Raw genomic sequence first — 19,518 nt, 5'->3', positions numbered from 1 at the left:
CTTCTTGTTTTTATTGCCCACTGTGAAGCACTTTCTTGTATTATTATTATTATTATTATTATTATTATTATTATTATTATTATTATTATTATTATTATTCTAACCCCACAGGCTATTTAAAAACCCCAGCTCTGTGTTGGAGGCTGAACAGTACAGGAGTATGTAAACAGTAGCCTATAGCTCCAGCCACACCCTACATGTACAGTTATTTTCCTGTGACTGATTAAGACTGAAGTGATAAGACATGTTGTAAAGGTTTCCATATATGTCCCTCATGTTATTCCCACGTGAAATGTTGATTTCATGTGTAAATTATTGATAAAAAGGTCCATGCATCACAATAATAACACAGGGCCTCCTCTTTAAAGGTCTGAGGGAAAGGGACCGCCCGACTTCCATATAAGGACATGGGCGTTCCCCACTGGGCGACTACTCAACTCTGATTGGACGCTCAGTCTGACATGACCGTTTTCCCCGAGTCGTCGTCGAAGCTGATTGGTCCCCTGACTTGGTCCGATTTAGGCTCATTATCTTAATGAGTGGATGAAGTGAGGGCAGAGAAAAGCAGAAGCCGAACAGGAACGGTGGAGTCTGGCGTGGAGCGTCGTTTCTGCACGAACCCACGATCCCCTGGCTGAGGGAAGGATGCTGGAAAACAAGAGGGAGAGATTGAAAACCTTCCTGAGGAAGATCGACGAGAAGGCCATCGTGAAAATCAAACACTTCATGAAAGAGAGGTGAGTCTGAGGCTGCTAGCTTAGACTGCTATCTGCCGGCTAGCTCCATCAACAGGGTGGGTTCTAAATGTTAGCCTTTATTTCATGACCTTTAACTCCCTGTATCATGTTTGTGTGTTTATTCCACACTGAAACAGAATATAAGAACAGTTTGTATTCTGGGATTGACTGTGTTTGAGGTGAAATACATCTGCTAGTCAGTTTGATGATGCTAGCATGCGTGCGCATCAAATCAAATAAACCTAATGCTACTCTGACACCCACTTGCATTAAAATAACACATTAACAGCTGTTTAATGCCTCTAATTCTGACTACAAAGGGCTAATTTAACACTATTTCTATTGTTATGTTATTATGAATTAGCAGAAGCTTGTGTCTCTACACTGGGAGCAGCCTGGCTGTTGGCTTAGCTGGTGTTAGTCATCATTGATTGAACTGCTGATGACCTAAGAGAAGCACCTGTCATCCAGGATATAGTGTGCTTTAATTTTGAATTACCTTTGGATTATTTGTTTCCATTGGTTGATTACTCATTGCAAATAATCCTGGAAATGATTGAATTAATCAACAGAAATCATTGAGTATGATGTTTTGCCTTTCTCTGTATTGATTGTACAGATAGTAGTTTGAGCACAATGGTTTGACCCACATGATGTGTGTTGTTTATGTCTAACAGCTGGCAGATCTAGGGTTAAATACACAGGAATATGTGTGTGAAAGTGGTGTGTATATGAAAGTGAATTAGTCACTTCCTAAACTCACCAGAGCCTCCTTTTGCAGAAATCATGACTTCATCAGCCTGCTTATGTATGTAACAAACTGGCTTGACTTTAAGTATGAAGCCCATGCAGAAGTTTTTATTTATTTATTATTTAAAAGGACCATGCATATTAATTAACACTTCTGTAAATATGCCAGAGTTAGCCAAAAGGCTAGTTTACATCTGTAGTCCCTTGCCAGATGCTAAAAAGGCTCCCTAAAAAGATCAAGATTAAACAAAGATAAACTCAAAGTAAGAAGGTAGAGGAGAAACCAAAACACAACCAAACAAAAAAGAAAAGAAAAGTACAAATAGCACCATACGTGCTAAAAACTGCAGTTCATCGCGGATCCTTGAGGATGCTTGAGGCTGGCTCTGGAAGTACCAGAAACCACATACACACCCATTCAAAGAGGCCGATCTTTACAGCAGAAATAAACATGTTTACAGCCTGGTTCAAAAGACCAGTGTAGTCTGGATCATCTCTTGATCGGCACACACTGTACGGGGGTGAATTTTTGTTCTAACGCTGCAATTTTGAAGATATTGAGATTACGAGTCTTCCAATGAGAGGCACGGCTGACTTGATTGACAGGCGGGGACACTGTAGCTGTTGGCGAGGAGGCTGCCGACGATTGGCCTCAAAACAACGCTTCAGAAACAGATGGGTGACGTCGCGGATACTACGTCCATATTTCATACAGACTTTGGTATTGATTGTACAGATGGTAGTTTGTGTTCCCTCAAGAGCACTGGTTGACCCACATAATGTGTGTTGTTTATGTCTAACAGCTGGTTGATCTAGGGTTAAATAAACAGGAACATATATGTGAAAGTGGCGTATATATATATGAAGGTGAAGTAGTTACTTCCTAATCTCACCAGAGCTTCCTTCCCAGAAATCATGACTTCATCAGCCTGCTTCCTCCAAAGTGGCATCCCTTTGATTTGCTACAACTGATCCTGCCCAGTGAAATGCATACACACACACACTTATCGTACATGGGTCAGGCAGTGTACACTTTCTCCCAAACTTCTATTTTTAGCTCCCATGAGTCCCCCACAGGTGGTATATGGTGTTATATAAATGCACCCCGGTTTCAGTGTTAGTACTCCCCGTCCTCTGGGCTTTGCTGTCCACTTCCCTCCCCATAGATAGCCATTTACAGGAATACTAAAGCCCGGCCAATCACACACGGCGTCCGCCTTATCAGCATAGCTATGATGTGTCTGCAGCATGGTATGTGGGGCGGTTATCTCTGTCCACAACACACACATATTCAGACAGAATACTGTAAATATAACACTCACGTGCAGTTCCAGTTTGCATGTTACTTTTGTGGTCTCTAAATCTTTAAGTTTAAACATCTTATTTTCTTAAAACCACATTTGAGAAGTGGTGCGTGTGACATGTTGTGTTGCAAGCACTCAAAATGAGCAAATACTCCAACACAGAGCGCCGCAGGTTTGCACTGCACACATTCTACAGAAGCAGCATTATTTGAACAGCCTCGTTTCAATAAAGCAGAATCTGGCGTCGCTGCAGATCATGTTGAGATGGAGGATCCGGGAATAGTCTGGGTGGGGCCGCTGTGCAGGCGTTCAGTTGGCTCCAGGAAGATGTTCCCAGGACAGCGCCTGTGTGCCGCTGTGGGCAGAGAAGCCTGAGTAGGTTGAAATTATGAGCCGTGCCCGAGTCAGAAGACAAAAACCACATCGCTTGATGAAGGGTTCGGTACTCCTTAGCTGGTCAGGGTCGGAGTCATGTGCTGTCTCTGTCGGGGAAGTGCTAATGACCGCTCCTCTGGGCCTTGAAGACAGAAAGGGCTTTATTTTTCTCAGCTGTTTCACCTTTTGGTCGTCACAGCAGCTTGGTGAATTCCACCTTAAGGTTTAAGGTCTAAATTCAGACACATGTGGCTTTATGCAGGCTTATCTTTAAGAGGGAGTCGGTTCTTGTCTTGGTTTGTTACCTTGTTGACAGACTGTGCTTTCTTTGTGATAGACTGTGCATGTCAGCTTTATTTCAAGATAAACCTGGTCCCTTTTGGAGAGTGGGAACACTCTGAGTATGCATCAGTAAGAAAAACTGACATCAATTGAATATATTTTACTTTATGTCATCAGAAAACAGTAAAACCTCAGCTTCCAGACCTGTGATGTCTAAATTATTCCATGAATCAAGCAGGGATTAAGTGATTCAAACCGGTTTCTACCAGGAGTATAAATCTCTGTGCGAACGTTTAATTCATTCTGCTCCGTTAGAAGCTGAGCTCAGCAAAAATCAACTGCAGATTTAAAATACAGGCCTTCCTTGTGTGCATACATCGAGTGGCCTACTTCTCCTTTTAACACATTTAAAGTCAGGTGGGATTTTCCAGCCCCTGCTGCTCACATGCCCGGTCACTTTGAGCACCGAGCCGCCTGGAAGAAAGACCCTCTCTGTGTGTGTGTGTGAGCGTGGAGGCACAGGGGAAGTCGAGGGAGATGCTGCTGCTGCTGCTGCTGCACACAAGGCCGCATGACTCCAAACTCAAACACACAGACGCACTCTGTTCCAGTTGGCATGCACAAACACACACACATGCAGATTTCCTGCACACTGAGGCTTGGCGAGGTGCCACAGAGTACATGTTGCTCTGCCGTGATCACTGGCTCGTTTTTTTCTGCTCTGCTTCACATGAACAGATCAACAACCCCTCACAGAGCGTCCACAGGCGGGACATTGTGTCTTTAATTAGCTCATTGTGCCAATTATCTGTCAGTTTCCGGTTATGACTCAGACTCGGTGAGATAAAACACGCCGGATTGAGTCCTCCTGAATATTGACAGCAGTTGTGTCTCACTGTGCTAACCTCAGATTAACACAGATTACATCTTCGACGCCGTGACGTGCCGTGTTTAGATAAACTCAACATCTCAGCTGTCCCATTTGGCTCCGTGAAGCACAGCTGCAACAGTCTGCTGCTTTGCTGTGCAGAACAAAAATAACAGCGTCTGATTGGAGGATGTGAAATCAGCCGTTCACATGACATAAATATGATCCCCGCCTCTCCAGGAGATGGAGCTCTCACGCTGCACACTCCTGCACATTCTCCGCTGATCTTACACAGAATTGTGTGATTCTTAAACTTTCTGCCGGGCTCACATGTCGTCCTCATGAGGCGGTGTGGTGGGAAAACTCCGATTATAAACATCCTATACTGAAGCAGTTTGGTCTTAAGGGCACCGGCTGTGCAGACCAGCTGATGTAATGCTGACGTGTGCAGCAGGACCTCTGGGATCATCTGTCTCGTCTCAAGTGAAGGCAGCCTTACTCCTAACCCCGAGGAGTTCTTCTGCTGGCTGGAGTTACATATAAGATCAGACTTTATGTAACTATTCTCATCAACTAGGACACGGCGTTTAGTGTGTTGTGACGTGTCATAAAAGAGCCAGTGTGTAGGTTTGTGCACATGCATTTTGAAGCTGTGCAATTCTGATTCTTTAGACTGTCAGAAAAAGAAACCAGAGTTTATAACAAACCATGAATAATCCATCAAACAGAAACAGGATGTAAGTACTCGTTTGATAACGCTGGTGGTCCAAGCATCAAGTGTTTTGCATCTTGACTTCCACCAGATCAGTGTCCGGTTTGGACCGCCGGACAGCTGGAGTCATGTGGCCGAGGTTTTCCCTTTCTGGTCCTCCTGAAAACCTCTGACCTGTTGACTCTAGGCCTGACTTTGATTTGTTGTCGTAGTTAAGTGAAATACGATCTGGTGATAACAGTGTTTTATTCTGAAAATTAACCGGATGTTGCCTGACTTCCTGTCCCGCTCCATCTGCTCTGTTGAGATTGATGCGTCGTGCTCCGGCGTCCGGCAAACGTGGAAGTCTTGCGTATCTGATCCGGATCAGAGACGCAACCAGAACGCAACGGAGCGGATCCAGTGGAAGTTAACACATTGACTTGAATGGAAACCTATCAGATCTGGTGCTGTGGCAGAGCGGAGACAGATCTGGTGTCTGTTGAATTTAGAGGAATGAGGAAGTTTCCTTTATGATGAAGAAGTTTCTAACTGTCTCTGGCCTCCTCTTGTAGTTGTAGTTCACAGATTTCCTCCTGTTAAGGCGTCAGTGTGATGTAGCTTTTGTAGTACTATCTCCAAAGAGCATTAGGACATAGCCTGATGCAATCTGGGTAACATGGTTAAGGGATAAATAAGGGAAAGCCTCGTTAGGTAGTGAGCAGAACAATAGCTTTGTTTTGAGCCGTGCAGGATCTATTTTTACCGCAGCTTGTTCACAGGAAGTCCACAATGAAAAGTCGGCAGGTGGTGGAGGTGAGAAGTGAGAAGTGAGGAGTGGTGGCTAAATTAGGACTGATGTCACGAGTGCAGCTTATCTTTATCAGCGTGTGTGTGTGTGTGTGTGTGTCACTGAAGGTGAGGTCATGGTTCTAAAGAAGAGGAGCTCTTAGCTGAGGTTTGTGAATGAAAACATCGCCACATTAGGAGAACAATACATCGATGTATTGACCGTTCTGTCTGTCAGTGTGTATTCTGAGCGGTTCTCCAGTTTCCTTTCACTCAGATTCTCTCAGTAATGGCTCCATTAACATCTTTCACAAAGAGCGCGAGCCGAGCATTGTCATGCACGCTGCAGCGGCTGCTTTTAAAACCTTCGCCTTGTTGTTATGGAGAATGAGCTGTTGATGGGGCCGTTTGGATCCAGAACGACCTGGCAGTGTCCCCCTCTACAATCCAGCCCCTAATGTAATTAAATAATTAAATTTAAAAAATACAATTAGATAGCAACAATTAAACATAGTTAAATAATCACAAAAATATATATAATTATTATAATAAAATAATTTAAAAATATAAATAAATTAAATTAAAAACATATACAATTAAATAGCAACAATTAACCATAGTTAAATAATCAAAAAAATATATATAATTATTATAATAAAATAATTTAAGAAATGTAAATAAATTAAATTTTTTTAAAAATGCAATTAAATAGCCAAAAATTGTCACAATTTAAAGAATTGAAAATAAATATGTTGTATACCTATAAATTAAATTATTATTTAGAAAATGTAAATACATTAAATTTAAAAAATATACAATTAAATAGCCACAATTATTCAGTTTAAAGAATAAAAAGTAAATATATTATAATAGTATATAAAATTATTATTTAAGAAATGTAAATAAATTAAATTAAAAAAAAAATACAATTAAATAGCCAAAAGTTGTCATAATTTAAAGAATTAAAAATAAATATGTTGTATACTTATAAATAAAATTATTATTTAGAAAATGTAAATACATTAAATTTAAAAAATATAAAATTAAATGGCGACAATGAACCATAGTTTAAAGACTTAAAAATAAATATATATTATACTTATTAATTAGATTAAAATATTAGTTGAAAATTATAAATACATTCATTACAAAAACATACATTTAAAAAAAAAAAGGATATTTTATTGTTTTAATTATTTAGAAGGAATATTGCAGGAGTCTTGTAGAATTTTCATTTACTGTCCTTTTCTCTGTGACCTTTCCTCTAATTACTTTGGTGACACAGCAGAAAAAAATACCATTAGAGGGTGATTAAAAAGAAAAGTCTACTGTTACAGACGTTTCCAGGACAACTCATGCTAAGCCCCCCCAAAAAGTACAAAGCTTGTGAGAGCTCAAACCCCCTCCCTTCAGTCCTGGTCTCATTCCCGTGATGTCTCTGTGACTGACTTCACGCTGAGCTCTCTGCTGCAGCGATACAGACCTTTACACTCTTCTGAGTTAGCTGGCATCGCTCGGGTCTAAGTGCAGACGGGGCAGCAGCTGTGCTCTGTCATTCGCCTGCGAGCTCTCAGAGAGTCTGTCGGTCATGGAGAGAGGGAGAAGCTTGCAGGGTTGCTCTGAGGATTTGGGAAGGTAAGGGGAGCAAACGTTTCAGATTTCAGTCAGAACTTCTCACATTTTCTCAGACCAGGCCGGGATGACTGAAGTGTTATTTTTAAACCTGCGTGTTTTTCCCACTGACACGTGGAAGGAAAATTGATTTGCTGAACCTTTTAGTCACGCATTTATCATGCGGTCATCAGCCTCATCTTTGTCCTCAGGGAAGATTATTCAACATGCATGACAGAGATAGTCCCCTCTGTGTTTTCCAAAAACATGCAAAGTAATGCAAAAGGTGTGTTTTTTTCTAGACTCTAAGATAGCATGAGGACAAACACAGATAAAAGAAAAGGATGAATCTGCTATTTCTTCCTCTATTATCTGTTTTCCTCATGTCAGCTTCATGTTTGTGAAGTTTCTCCTCTCCCCGAGACAAACCGTTCTGCACCGTACCCAGATAAACACGGCTCGTACCCTCGTGCGTGACCGTTATAATCGGCTGCTGCAGAGAGATTTGAAAAGCCAGGCGTGCCAGGCTCCACATTGATTTCTGTCAGGTGGTGTGATGCAGCCCTCAGATGAGGAAGTAGGTCAGAGGTCGAGAGGCCTGGGTCTGGTCTTTTAAGAACCTTTCTCAGGTAGGGCCAACTCCTGCTTTGTAAACACACTTTCATGCTGCTCAGAGTTGGATTATAGACCTGTTTTTTTCCACCTGTTTACCTTTACACTCGTTCTTGTCTTGCAGACCTTTAACCTTAATGGCTTTGGCCTTGAACCCTTTTATAGACCATGAGGATGACTCAGTTTCCTCATGTTGCAGCTTAGATTAGGCTTCCTTGCATCTTTATTTTGCTCTCCCTGCTGGCAGTGATTCAAAAAGTATTCTAACACAACAATAGCTTCAAGTGTGAAGAGTATGGTTGGAACATGAACACTATGGGTCATGTTATTGGTACAAAGAGGGACTTTTCTGCAGTTTATTACCACAGAATAAATGTCAAAACTACCCCTTTCCTTGGAAAACTTTCCACCCTCAAACCGAGGCGTTGAGTTTCTTCTAGACGTTGTGTACATTCAGCTGAGACAGGCAGCTGGTTTCCTGCGTGTTCCAGGAAGTGGCTTCAGCCTGGCCTCGTTAATGGTTACGGTCAGACCCGAGCAAAGAGAGGAAGTTGTTGAGAAATTCAAACAGATGATAGTCTGAATATCGCTTATATTGCCCTGCCACTGTTAACCTCACTGACTGCTGGAAATAGGTCAGTTGAGTGTTTGAACACAATCGATAGTTCAAGGCTGGGTCTGTAAATGTTATCATGGTTTCCTTTGTCTGCAGCAGACAGAGGAAAATAAAGACCACAGATTTACTGTTTGCACTGGATGTTATCTTTTTAAGAGTTTTTATATCAGAACATTTGTTAAGTTTGGTTACTCCCTGAAGGTTTTTATGTGTGGGAATATAACACAGCACAAAACGAGCGTTACGATTTATAATAATGTGATAATTATTGAATTACAGAACCAATTTCTCGTCCAATATCAGACAAAGAATTCACCTTTTTCTTTATTTGTTGCGAAATAAAATATTTTTAATTCATAAAAGACATTTAAAAAAAAAAAAAAAAGCAACAATTAACCAAAGTTTTAAGAATTAAAAAAAATATATAATATTATTATTATTAATTTAAATAAATTGTTATTAAAAAAGTATTGATTACATTTAAAAAAAAAAAACATTCAATTAGATAAATATATATTATATTACTAATTTAATTTTATTATTATTTAAAAAAAAAAATTAAAACATACAATAAGATAGCCACAATTAACCATAGTTTAAATAATTAAAAATAAAGATTATCAAAATAAAAATAAATAAATATTAATAAATTAAATTATAAAAACCCATACAATAAGATAGTCACAAAAAGTCATAGTTATTATAGAATAATAAATAAGATAATTTTTTTTGAATGTGAATAAATTAAATAAAAAATATATACAATTAGATAGCCACAATTAACCATAGTTTAAATTATAAAAAAATAAAGATTATTATAATAAATATGAATAAATTAAATTAGAAAAACCCATACAATTAAAATGTAAATAAATTAAATAAAAATGACATACAAAACATGTCCAAAATTAACCATAGTTTAAAGAATTAAAAATACATTTATCATATATTTATAATTAGATTAAAATATGAATTAAAAATTGTCTATACATTAATAAAAACTTCCATATGTTTCTAAAAAGCAAGGTTTTTTTTTTTTTTTATTGTAATTGTTTTATTTATTTAGTAGTAATATTGCAGGAGTTTTGCTGAATTTGCATTTATTTTATTTTCTCTGTGACCTTTCCTCCAATTACTTTAATGACACAGTAGAAAAAAAATGCCCTCAGAGGGAGGTTAAAGAGAAAAGTTACGTAAAGTATTTCATCAACCAGCATCGCGTCATCTGGTGAGGGACTGAAGTCTTGAAACATCATATGTACCATCAGTAAGATCTCCCTCCTGTCACGTGTTGAAAGATGAAGTGACTTTAGTTTAATATCCGACTCCTCTGATTGACGTCTGGAACATTCAGCCTAAAGATCTTAAAGACTCCTCAGCTCGTGTTATTGTTCATCGTCTCCTCGCTACGATCCAGCGCCCGAGGCGAGAGGCAGATAAAGCACCACTCCTACATCAGGGCCGGTCTGAGCACCTCAAGTATTTTACACATTCAGAGTCTGATATCCCGCTTCCACCTCACCGGGACGAATCCCAACAAGACGGGATTACATATACGGGATAAATATCTGCAGTGGAAGATTTTGTAGGACAAGCCTTGTTTTCTGAGACATGTCAGAGCCTGTGTTGTGCTCTCAGACTCTCTCTCTCTCTGTGTATCAGAGAGGCTGAGTGCTGGGCTCTTTCATGCCTGTTTGGCTCGAGGGGGGAGTGGTTGAGTTTGACGTCACTCACTACGGAGTGTCACACCATTCTCAACACAAGCTGGCTTCCTCTAAAGCAGCAGATTCAACTTTCTTTCTCAGGCAGGATGTTGTGAAGGACTCTGAATTAAAGGACCTGAATCTGAAACGCAGAGAGGACGTTTTCTATCTTTCTTTTTAGTTCTTCTCAGCCTTGATGGCATAGAGGTGATTAAACTCAGATATTAGAGCGTGTTTGAGTTGTTTTTCCAGTGGAAGAAAAAGGAAATGCCTACTGTTAGTAGGTATATGAGTTTTCGTGCATCAAAGCGGTTTAAAATAACCAGGTAAGCTGTCTTTAAGTTGTGTTATTGATCATATTTTAAGGCTTTACTCTCCTGTGAGTGATCTTGGCCTCAGCTGTAATAAGACATGCAACCTTCCTTGTTTTTTAACGGTTTACTGAAAAGGTTGTAAGATTCAAAGCATGAGAACCGACTCGGCTTATACCAGCTTGTAAAGGCAGGAGGTGTTATTGTGTGACCGCGGCGCTGACGCAACTTTGAACTGTAAAACTTACTGGAAACGTTTCCTTAAACACCATAAAGATAACGGCTGGTTTAACAGATGTCAGTGCAGACGTGATGAAGCTGTGACTTTCAGCATGATTGGTGTGTGTGAGGGTGCAGGAGATGAGCTTCTCAAGAGTGTGTGTTTCTATGCAGAGAGGAACATTTTGCCTCTGACTTTATCTGCTTCATCTTGCAACTGTCTGCTATAAATGCAAATAATCATGCTGAGATGCATAAAAGTCTTAGATGTTACTCCTCCAGGAGAAAAGCCCTTTGTGTGACTTTAAAGCTGTTTTGCATGTAGTTAAACCCTTTTTTTTTCCTCCTCCTCGTCCACAGCAGCTACCCAGTCGAGAGCAGCGGTGGCGGGCTGCCAGCCAAACTGAAGAAAAGCAGGAGCAGCTTAAGCAATGGCAGCATCAAGAAGGTGGAGGCGAGGAAAGCCTTGAGCTTGGAGGCCGCCCAGCTGGAGATCCAGCAGCAGCACAAAACCCTCACCAGACAAGTAGCAGTCAGGTGAGACCGGCCTTCCGTTCACGCTCAGAGAAATGTTCCTCACAGACTCTCAAACTCTGCGTGGTTAATTTTATTTCACTCTCTGGAAATGCATGAAATTGTGAAAGTAGTGGAGACTTGCAGCTTTCATGTATCACAAGACCGAGCCTAACTCTGAGCTGCTGCTGAGTCGTGATGCACACATGACTACACAGCCGGTGCATACTCACTGTGCTTTCACATGATTCAAACGTGTGGGGAAGATATGAGATGTTTGTCTGTGTGGAGAACACACTGCGTCTCAGCTGCCGCCTACGTGACCGTGTGGTTATCCTGCAGCTCTTAACGTATATCACTTTACATACGAACAGAGTGGAGCTCATTTAGTGGCTCATTATAAAACTCCTATAAACATTCAAAGCTGCTTTCATATCAGACAAAAGCTTTATTTAAACACACACATGGAGTCATTGTGTTCAACCTGAAGTGACTCTATCCTCCAGGTGTTTTAATAACTCCTGCACAAACAAGGTTCTGAATCTGATTGTTCACATTCATTATCTATAAGCTGAAGTGTTTTTTCTCCCCATGTCTTCTGTAGATCATTCTTCCTTTATGTAACCGTCTTTGCATCTTGTCTCTGCAGGTCGCAGACGTTCGAAGTCGACAGCAAGGGCTTCGAGAGGACGGAGGGCACCGGCACGCAAAGTGTAAGGCATTTACATCTTAATATATGTTCTTTTAATGCATGTGAGGTTAAAAAAAACAGGCTTTGATAACATCTTTTGAAGAGTTCTCATTCTGTTCTCATTTGTCACCTTTAGAGTTTCATGAAGCACAACAAAACATTCCACAAGTTGTTTCCAGACATTCCTAAGAGTGAAGACTTGATACATGGTACGTACAACAGAAGAAATATTACTCTGTTTTAATTTTATATGGTTCATTTTTTTATTATTTTCATTTTTATTATTATTATTGTAATTTGGTTATTATGGTATTTGTAATTTATTAATATTTTATAGTTATTATTTTATCATTATTATGTTATCAGTTTTATTGGTATTTTGTTTTAATTTCATTATTATTTTCTATTATTTTTATTTTGTTTTTATCATTTAATTATTATCATTATTTTGTTTATATTTCATTATTATTTTTGTTTTAATTTAATTTTAATATAATTCTAATTGAATTTACATTTGAATTATTATTCTGTATTTTTATTTTTATTATTAATTTATTATTTTATCATTTTTTATTTATATCCTAATTTTATTATTATTTTATTTTATTTTATCATTGAATTATTATTTTATTTGTTTACTTATTTTATTTTATTTTTTTTAGTATTTTATTATTTTGATTTTGTTTACTCTATTATTCTATCATATATTTTTTATGATTATTATTTCATTTAAAATATTTTGTATTATTATAATTATGAGTATTAACATTGATGTATTGCCTCTTGTCTTCTCCCAGCATACATCTGCGCCCTGCAGAAGGAAGTGCCCTACCATGGTCGTCTGTACGTCACTGACACCCACGCCTGTTTCTACTCCTCAGTTCTCCTTAAAGACACTAAGGTGCTTTTAACTTCTTACAAACATGTTTTTTAAAACGTCTCTTTCTTTAAGTTCTCCCCTTAACTCTCTTTGTTTTGTCTGTTTGCTCTCACAGTTAGTTATTCCAGTTTCCTGCATCCACATAGTGAAGAAGCAGAACACAGCTTTACTCGTACCCAACGCCTTGTCCATCCGCACCATAGAAGGAGACAAGGTCAGCGTCTCACCCAGAGCAGCATCACTCTTCTTTTGATGCGATCTAATCAATGACAGTGTGTTTTATTGTTTAGTCACTCCGCTAACATCCTGTGTGTCTTCTCTTTAGTTCCTGTTTGTGTCTCTGAGGAACAGAGAATCATGTTTCCAGCTGCTGCGTTCAGTATGTCCTCAGATTGAGGTAAGGCCTTTAAATACTTCATTTATTAATTTTATTAAGTTGTAATTTTCTTTAACTTGTTTTGTCTGTCAGGATTATTAATACTTATTTTTTATATTTTTTATTTTACATATATAAATATTTTATTTCCTCTTGAGTCTTTATTTTTAAATTATTTTATTTTTTATTTAAGTGGGATTATGTTTGTAGAATTTTTTTTTTATGTTCAAAAATTAATTAAAAATAATATTGAAGAAAAAAAAAATTCTAACCCTTTGCAGATTATTATCCTGTTCATTTTAAATGATGCTATCATTTCAAAACATGTATAATAACAGAGTTTCCTGATCTTAATGTGACAGTAAAAGTTTTGCAACTCTGTAAATTTGCTTTCTTTAGAAACTGGAAGTGTTTTAAATTTTACAACACACTGGAAAGAGTTCAGCAATCCTGCCTCTGTTGCTGCATATCTCCTAACACTTTCTGTACCCTTAAATTAAGACTTAAAATGAGACAATATATCTTTTATTCATGGACATTTCTCTTTATTTCAGGAGGCAAGCACAAATAGTAGCCCCATCTTCTCCTCGGCTGAGAACAGCTTTGATAAAAGCAAAATCGTGGTAAGACTCTCTTTCTTTCTATCTCTCAGTTTAAGTTGGTGTCACATTTCTTCAGAATTTCCTCACCCTGAAAGTTCTCAGGACATGAGATGAAGATGATGTGTCTTTATGAAAGCATAGATCAGCTCTTGATGTTGTCCCTTCTCTTATTTTGCAGAACTCCAGTCAGTCCAGTCTGGACGACAGCTTCGACCAGTTCGACGGCTCAGAGTCCCAATCATTACAGGAACCGCCTCCGCACAGACCCCACCGAGGTGAGGGGTCGACCCCAGCTGCTCAGATTTTACGTAACACAAGTAAGTGCAAAGAGGAGCCGACATGAATCTATTTCTGTGACTAGAGAATAAAGCTGATCCTCTCCGACACACAAAAACGCAGCTGACAGCTCGGTTATCTTTTGTGTGTCGACTGGCTGGACCAGAAAAGAGGACAAAGTCAGAGATCTGACAGCATGACGCTGACCTTTTCTCCCCCTCTGCTCTTCTTCCTCCTTCAGAGGCAGTGCCGAGTGTGAACGGCTCATCTTTCAGGAGTCTACACATGCAGCCGAGTGAAAGCTCGTCCTCAGAGGAGTTATCAGTTTCAGGTAAGACCCCCGTTAGATTATCACCAAGTCCTGCAGAAGTTTGGTTAGTTTATCAGCTGTGGAAAAAAAAAAAGGAGCAACAACCTTCAGCTGAGCGACCTCCATGAGACGTGGTATTCATGCTGTGTGTGCGTTCCTGTCTGCAGGCTCAGGTGGATCATGGGTCTGGAATGTGACAGAAAAGGCCAAGTCCCTGCTGGTTCAGAGAGAGGCCAGCACCCTCAACACTCTACTCTTCATTTACTTGATTTTGTAAGTAGAACTTTCTCTCTCTCTCCCACCTTTCCCTCCTTCTTCTGTTTGTTCTTTTGAATCAAACCTTATCTTCCATTCTGCTGATCTGGATCTGCTCCTCTGTCAGTGTCACACCTGGTGACCTTGCAGGATCTCGTTACATAAACGGAAGCTCGCCAACTTTTTGGTCAAACAAGTTTTCTTGCGGCAGGCTAACGATCTCTTTGAAGTTTGGCATGCAGTCCTTAAAGCTCCCAATGTACAAAGACTAAATATAGACACTAAACAAGAACTTAAAGAGTTAAATTTTAATAGTTCTTTGTTATTTTAACTATGAACAAACATAAACAAACTGTGGCGCCCTGATCAGGAAAGACCACATTTAAACTAAAGTAGAGACGATACAATAAGAAAATTAAATACATTTAGTATTATTATTATTATAAGTAGTAGCAGTAGTAGTAATAATTATAACAAACAAAATTATATACAAATAAAAACAATAAATAAAAATATTAAAAATTATAATTATTAAAAATAAAATGATTAAAAATAAAAATCATAGAAATCATAAATAATAAAAAATAATGATTATAAAAACATAATGGAAATAATAATGATAATAAAAATAAATAATATACAAATAAAAACAATAAATAAAAATTATTATTATTAAAAATAAAATGATTAAAAATAAAAATTATAGAAATAATAAATAATAAAAGTAATGATTATATAAAACATAATAAAAATAATAATGATAATTTAAATAAATAGTATACAAATAAAAACAATAAATAAAAAAAGTAGAAATAATAATTAAAATTAAAAATAATAATTAGAAATAAGAATCATAAATGATAAAAACAACAAAAAGTAATGATTATAATATAATAAAATAAAATAATTAAATTAATAATTATTATAGCAATAATAAAATTAAATATCTAATATTAAAATAGATAAATAATGATGACTATTACTACAATACTATTATTTATAATATTAAAAATAATACAAATAAATAAAGACAATAAAAATAGGAAACAGTGATGCACAGACATCTTAAACGTTGTCAGCAATTCTTATTAAATTCTACCACACAGTAATTTACATCATTATATTGTAGTTCAACTTGCATTCTTTTCTGAGGTGGAAACGTCTCCAGACATTAAAAATGAGAGATACAAGTCCTACTCCTCCTACCTTAGAAGCCTGTCTGATAATCGTTTTAGTGCAGCAAAGCTACCAGCTACTGAGGGGTCACCCCAGATACACAGGCTGGTAGTGAAGGGGTTAAACTCTTGAAACACAAAGGCATTAAATGTGACTCCTCGTGTCTCTCGTCTGTTGCAGGGTTGTGCTGCTGCTGCTGTCGTCCGGCTACATCGGTTTACGTATCGTGGCTCTGGAGGAACAGCTGACGTCCCTGGGGGCTCTACCTGAGTTCACCTTACAGAGCGGGTGAGCAGCCTTTTCTCTTTCAGCTTCACTTCTCCTCCGTTAGTGCGCATTGCTCTCATTCTGCGGTGCAGAGTCAAACAGGACGAGTGAGTTCTCCTTGTAATCAATCTTCATCCTCATGACGGACTGATTCTTGTTTTCATGAGTGAACAGAGGGAACAGAATCTGCATCGTTTATATGTTAAAAAGCAGATAAAGAAGCTGTTTTATTGTCGTGTTACAGCAGAGTAAACATCATACGATGCAATCTGTTTACGCCGTTACATAATTGTTTGGCTCCATCAAGGAAACAGTGTATCAGTTCCAGTTAAAGGTGCAGCCGTGCAGCAGAGAAGTTAAATACTTGAGTATTTTTAGGTGTGTATTGAATTAGCTTTCTGAAAACCGCTCTCAACTTGTTCCCTCCCGTGTTCTTCCAGGTACCGCCAAGACACGTAACCCTCAGCGACTGAAGGAGAGATCGGTTGACTCATGACCGGAGGATTATCGTCACATTACTGGCCTCTTCCTGCAGCGGGAGAAACTTCACCCACTCGGACTTCTGCTCCTGAACTCGGCCAAGCGCCGTCAGCTCGAGGGAGACGAAGAAACGGCCGACCTGTGCAATCTCAGAGACACTTTGCTAACTTGAAGGGCTAAACTTCCTCCTCGTGCAGTAGATGGAACGGACACGACACACATTAACACACACACTGCCTGGCTGCAGCGTGTCTGTCATTGAAACCAAAGCCACGCCACACGGCTCTCATTTAGCGGATGTGCCACACTAGCCAAGTTCAACGGACACTCTGTGAATCCTCCTCCTCCTCCTCCCTGAAGCATGCAGTCTGAACAGGGCTATACCAATCAGCATTAGACCGCTGTAGTGCTTATTATTGCACCTCACCACCAGAGGGGTAGTGCTATGCATAGCCAAAGATGCACACGGTGCACGTCTTTTGCATGAGTGCACTGAGATGACTTTTTAGTGATTTTTCTATCTCATTTTCCAGATTCGGGGGGGTTTCTCTTCGGTTCTCTGATCTGTGCAGAGGCTCCACTTCCTCCTGATGGTCTTTACCTTTCTCTCTTTCTCTAACCAGCAATGATTGCAGTATTACTCACCTCGTCTTTGGAATGATTTAAACGTTTAATGATCAATGCTTCGAGGTAATTTTGTTAATGAACGCATCATCAATGCACAAGTATTTAGCACACGAGGACACGTGGATGTGGAACAGGAAATTAGAAGTATGTTGACGTACTGCCAAACAGGAAGGAGTACAAACCTCTCTCTGACAGGCCTTAAGTGGCGTTGCTAGATCTTCAGGTTCTTTAAAAGTAGCACCAATAATGTATTTCTAATGTCCTCACGTGTCAAATACCAACACATGACTGATCCTGTGTCTGCGTTCTCACTCTTATGAACCAGAGAGGGGGACATGCTGCCACGCTTTGCTGTAAGGTCCAAAATTTCAACGGTTAAAAACGAGTGGTCCCAAAACGAAATTTCAATATGCAAGTGATTATTATGCATGGCAACGTGTAATTTATCTTCAGTGTGATGTTTTTAAACGGAGATGGGTGTTTGGTGGGGAAAGAAAAAAGAAATAAAAAGAAAGATGTGAATGAAGGAACGGCTGGAGCGAGCTGGAGCACTTTAAGGGATGTGTTGTGCCTGTCACGGTCCAGGACAGAGGACAGAGGACAGAGGACAGGACGCTGGGGTGCTTTTTTTTGGAGCTAGCGATGTGTGGTATCTGACGGTGCTAAGACTTCTTCTTTTAAATTAGTTTTCACTCAGGGGTGGTGGGCGCTACCTGCCACGTGGTTTTTAGGTCGTCATCTCTGTCGTTGTCAAAGTGTCGTGCGCGTGATGGGGTTCACATTTTCTACGTCTCGGCTTTCGGTGGTTTTCTCAGACGTCCTCTTTGAGAAAGCACACTACTTTCATTGAGATTCATTCGGCTTTACTGACTTTATTCAGCTTCTTTCCCTCCCCCTCTCTCCCTCTCTTGAAGCTTTTTAAACCTTTCCATGCATATCCACACCACAGCCCAGAAACTGAACACCACCCTCCTCGTGGTTAGCGAGATAACTGTGACCACATCATGTCTGGAGACGGTCTCGCTCTCATGTTTAAGTTTTTGTCCGAATGCCATATACAGTACTGTCAGTTCTTCTAACCCCCCAGCAGGGGGCAGCACACACATCCACTGTCCTTGAATGGACTCAATGCAAGAATCTCAATGAAGAGGGCAGTATTCGTGTGGTTTTGCACTATTCAAAGTGTTGTAAATAATTTTGTATCAATTGTTAATGTCCTTAATTCTACTACGGTCCTATATATATTTATTTGCATTCTGTGTAATTCAAAGTAGTCTCTGTGAGATGACTTTGCTATTGTTGAAAATAAATCAAATGTTGCGAAGTAAATAATAATCCTGTGTTTTCTATGAACTGATGATCACAGAGAGCCTGAGGCATGAGACACGAGTACCTGAGACCACATGATGGCACAGAGTGAGGTCATGACGTCTGAAGACATCCAGACTTTGATTTATTGACATTTTAGTATTGATGAAATGTTGCCTGGGGAATCTAGACTATCTAATGTAATATGTTTAAGAAGCTTCCTCTATACAGACTTTATTTATTTATTAAATTATTATATATTTATATATGAAATTAATATAATTTAATGTATGCTTATTTCTTAAATTATTACATATTTATTTACTATATGAATTTAATTTAATATATATTTATTATATTATAACAAATGTATATATATTATTTATTTATTAAATTATGATATATTAATTAATTGTATTATTATATATCTATTCACTATATTAATATAATTGAATGTATATTCATTTATTACATTACATATTTATTTACAATATGAAAATAATTTAATGTATATTTATGTATTATATTAACATTTATATATATTTATCTGTTACATTATTCTATATTTATTAATTATATTATATATCTATTCACTATATTAATATAATTTAATTTGTATTTATTTATAACATTATTACATATTTATTTACTTCATTAAAATAAGTTAATGTATATTTATTTATGAAATGAATTTAATACATTTATTTATAACATTATGTTTTGATTTATTATATCATTATATATTTATTGACTTTATTAATTTACTTCAATTGATGTTTATTTATTTTTAAAATAATATAATATAAAATATATTAATTTGTCTCTTCTGTGATCCTACCCTACCTGTGTCCTCAGCACTGACACACACACACACTCATTAAAATACCTC

At 38.2% G+C, this 19,518-nt stretch overlaps 1 protein-coding gene across 2 annotated transcripts; it reads left to right on the top strand.

The window, feature by feature from the left end:
• The first annotated feature begins 510 nt into the window (after positions 1-510).
• si:zfos-943e10.1 (GRAM domain-containing protein 2B) lies at positions 511-18,656 on the top strand. Of its 2 annotated transcripts, none has more exons than XM_034707353.1 (13): positions 511-737; positions 11,232-11,405; positions 12,031-12,094; positions 12,209-12,281; positions 12,870-12,973; positions 13,068-13,166; positions 13,278-13,349; positions 13,883-13,951; positions 14,109-14,247; positions 14,448-14,537; positions 14,684-14,789; positions 16,128-16,235; positions 16,655-18,656. In XM_034707353.1, the coding sequence occupies exons 1-13, from the start codon at positions 646-648 to the stop codon at positions 16,671-16,673; spliced, it is 1,209 nt and encodes a 402-aa protein (XP_034563244.1). In that variant the 5' UTR covers positions 511-645; the 3' UTR covers positions 16,674-18,656. The 2 variants fall into 2 exon arrangements, with proteins under 2 accessions (XP_034563244.1, XP_034563235.1); XM_034707344.1 differs by having other exon boundaries at positions 513-737; positions 11,229-11,405.
• The last annotated feature ends 862 nt before the right edge of the window (positions 18,657-19,518 follow it).

Source organism: Notolabrus celidotus, chromosome 2, assembly GCF_009762535.1.
Source record: "Notolabrus celidotus isolate fNotCel1 chromosome 2, fNotCel1.pri, whole genome shotgun sequence".
Taxonomy (NCBI): domain Eukaryota; kingdom Metazoa; phylum Chordata; class Actinopteri; order Labriformes; family Labridae; genus Notolabrus; species Notolabrus celidotus.
This window is presented reverse-complemented; position numbering and strand designations above follow the sequence as displayed.

Bases quoted from the DNA above. Each gene is read 5' to 3' on its own strand.
- si:zfos-943e10.1 (XM_034707344.1), top strand. From the start codon at position 646: ATGCTGGAAAACAAGAGGGAGAGATTGAAAACCTTCCTGAGGAAGATC. The intron at 14,248-14,447 runs GTAAGTGCAAAG...TTCCTCCTTCAG, and splicing joins TCAGATTTTACGTAACACAA to AGGCAGTGCCGAGTGTGAAC. The intron at 14,790-16,127 runs GTAAGTAGAACT...CGTCTGTTGCAG, and splicing joins CTCTTCATTTACTTGATTTT to GGTTGTGCTGCTGCTGCTGT.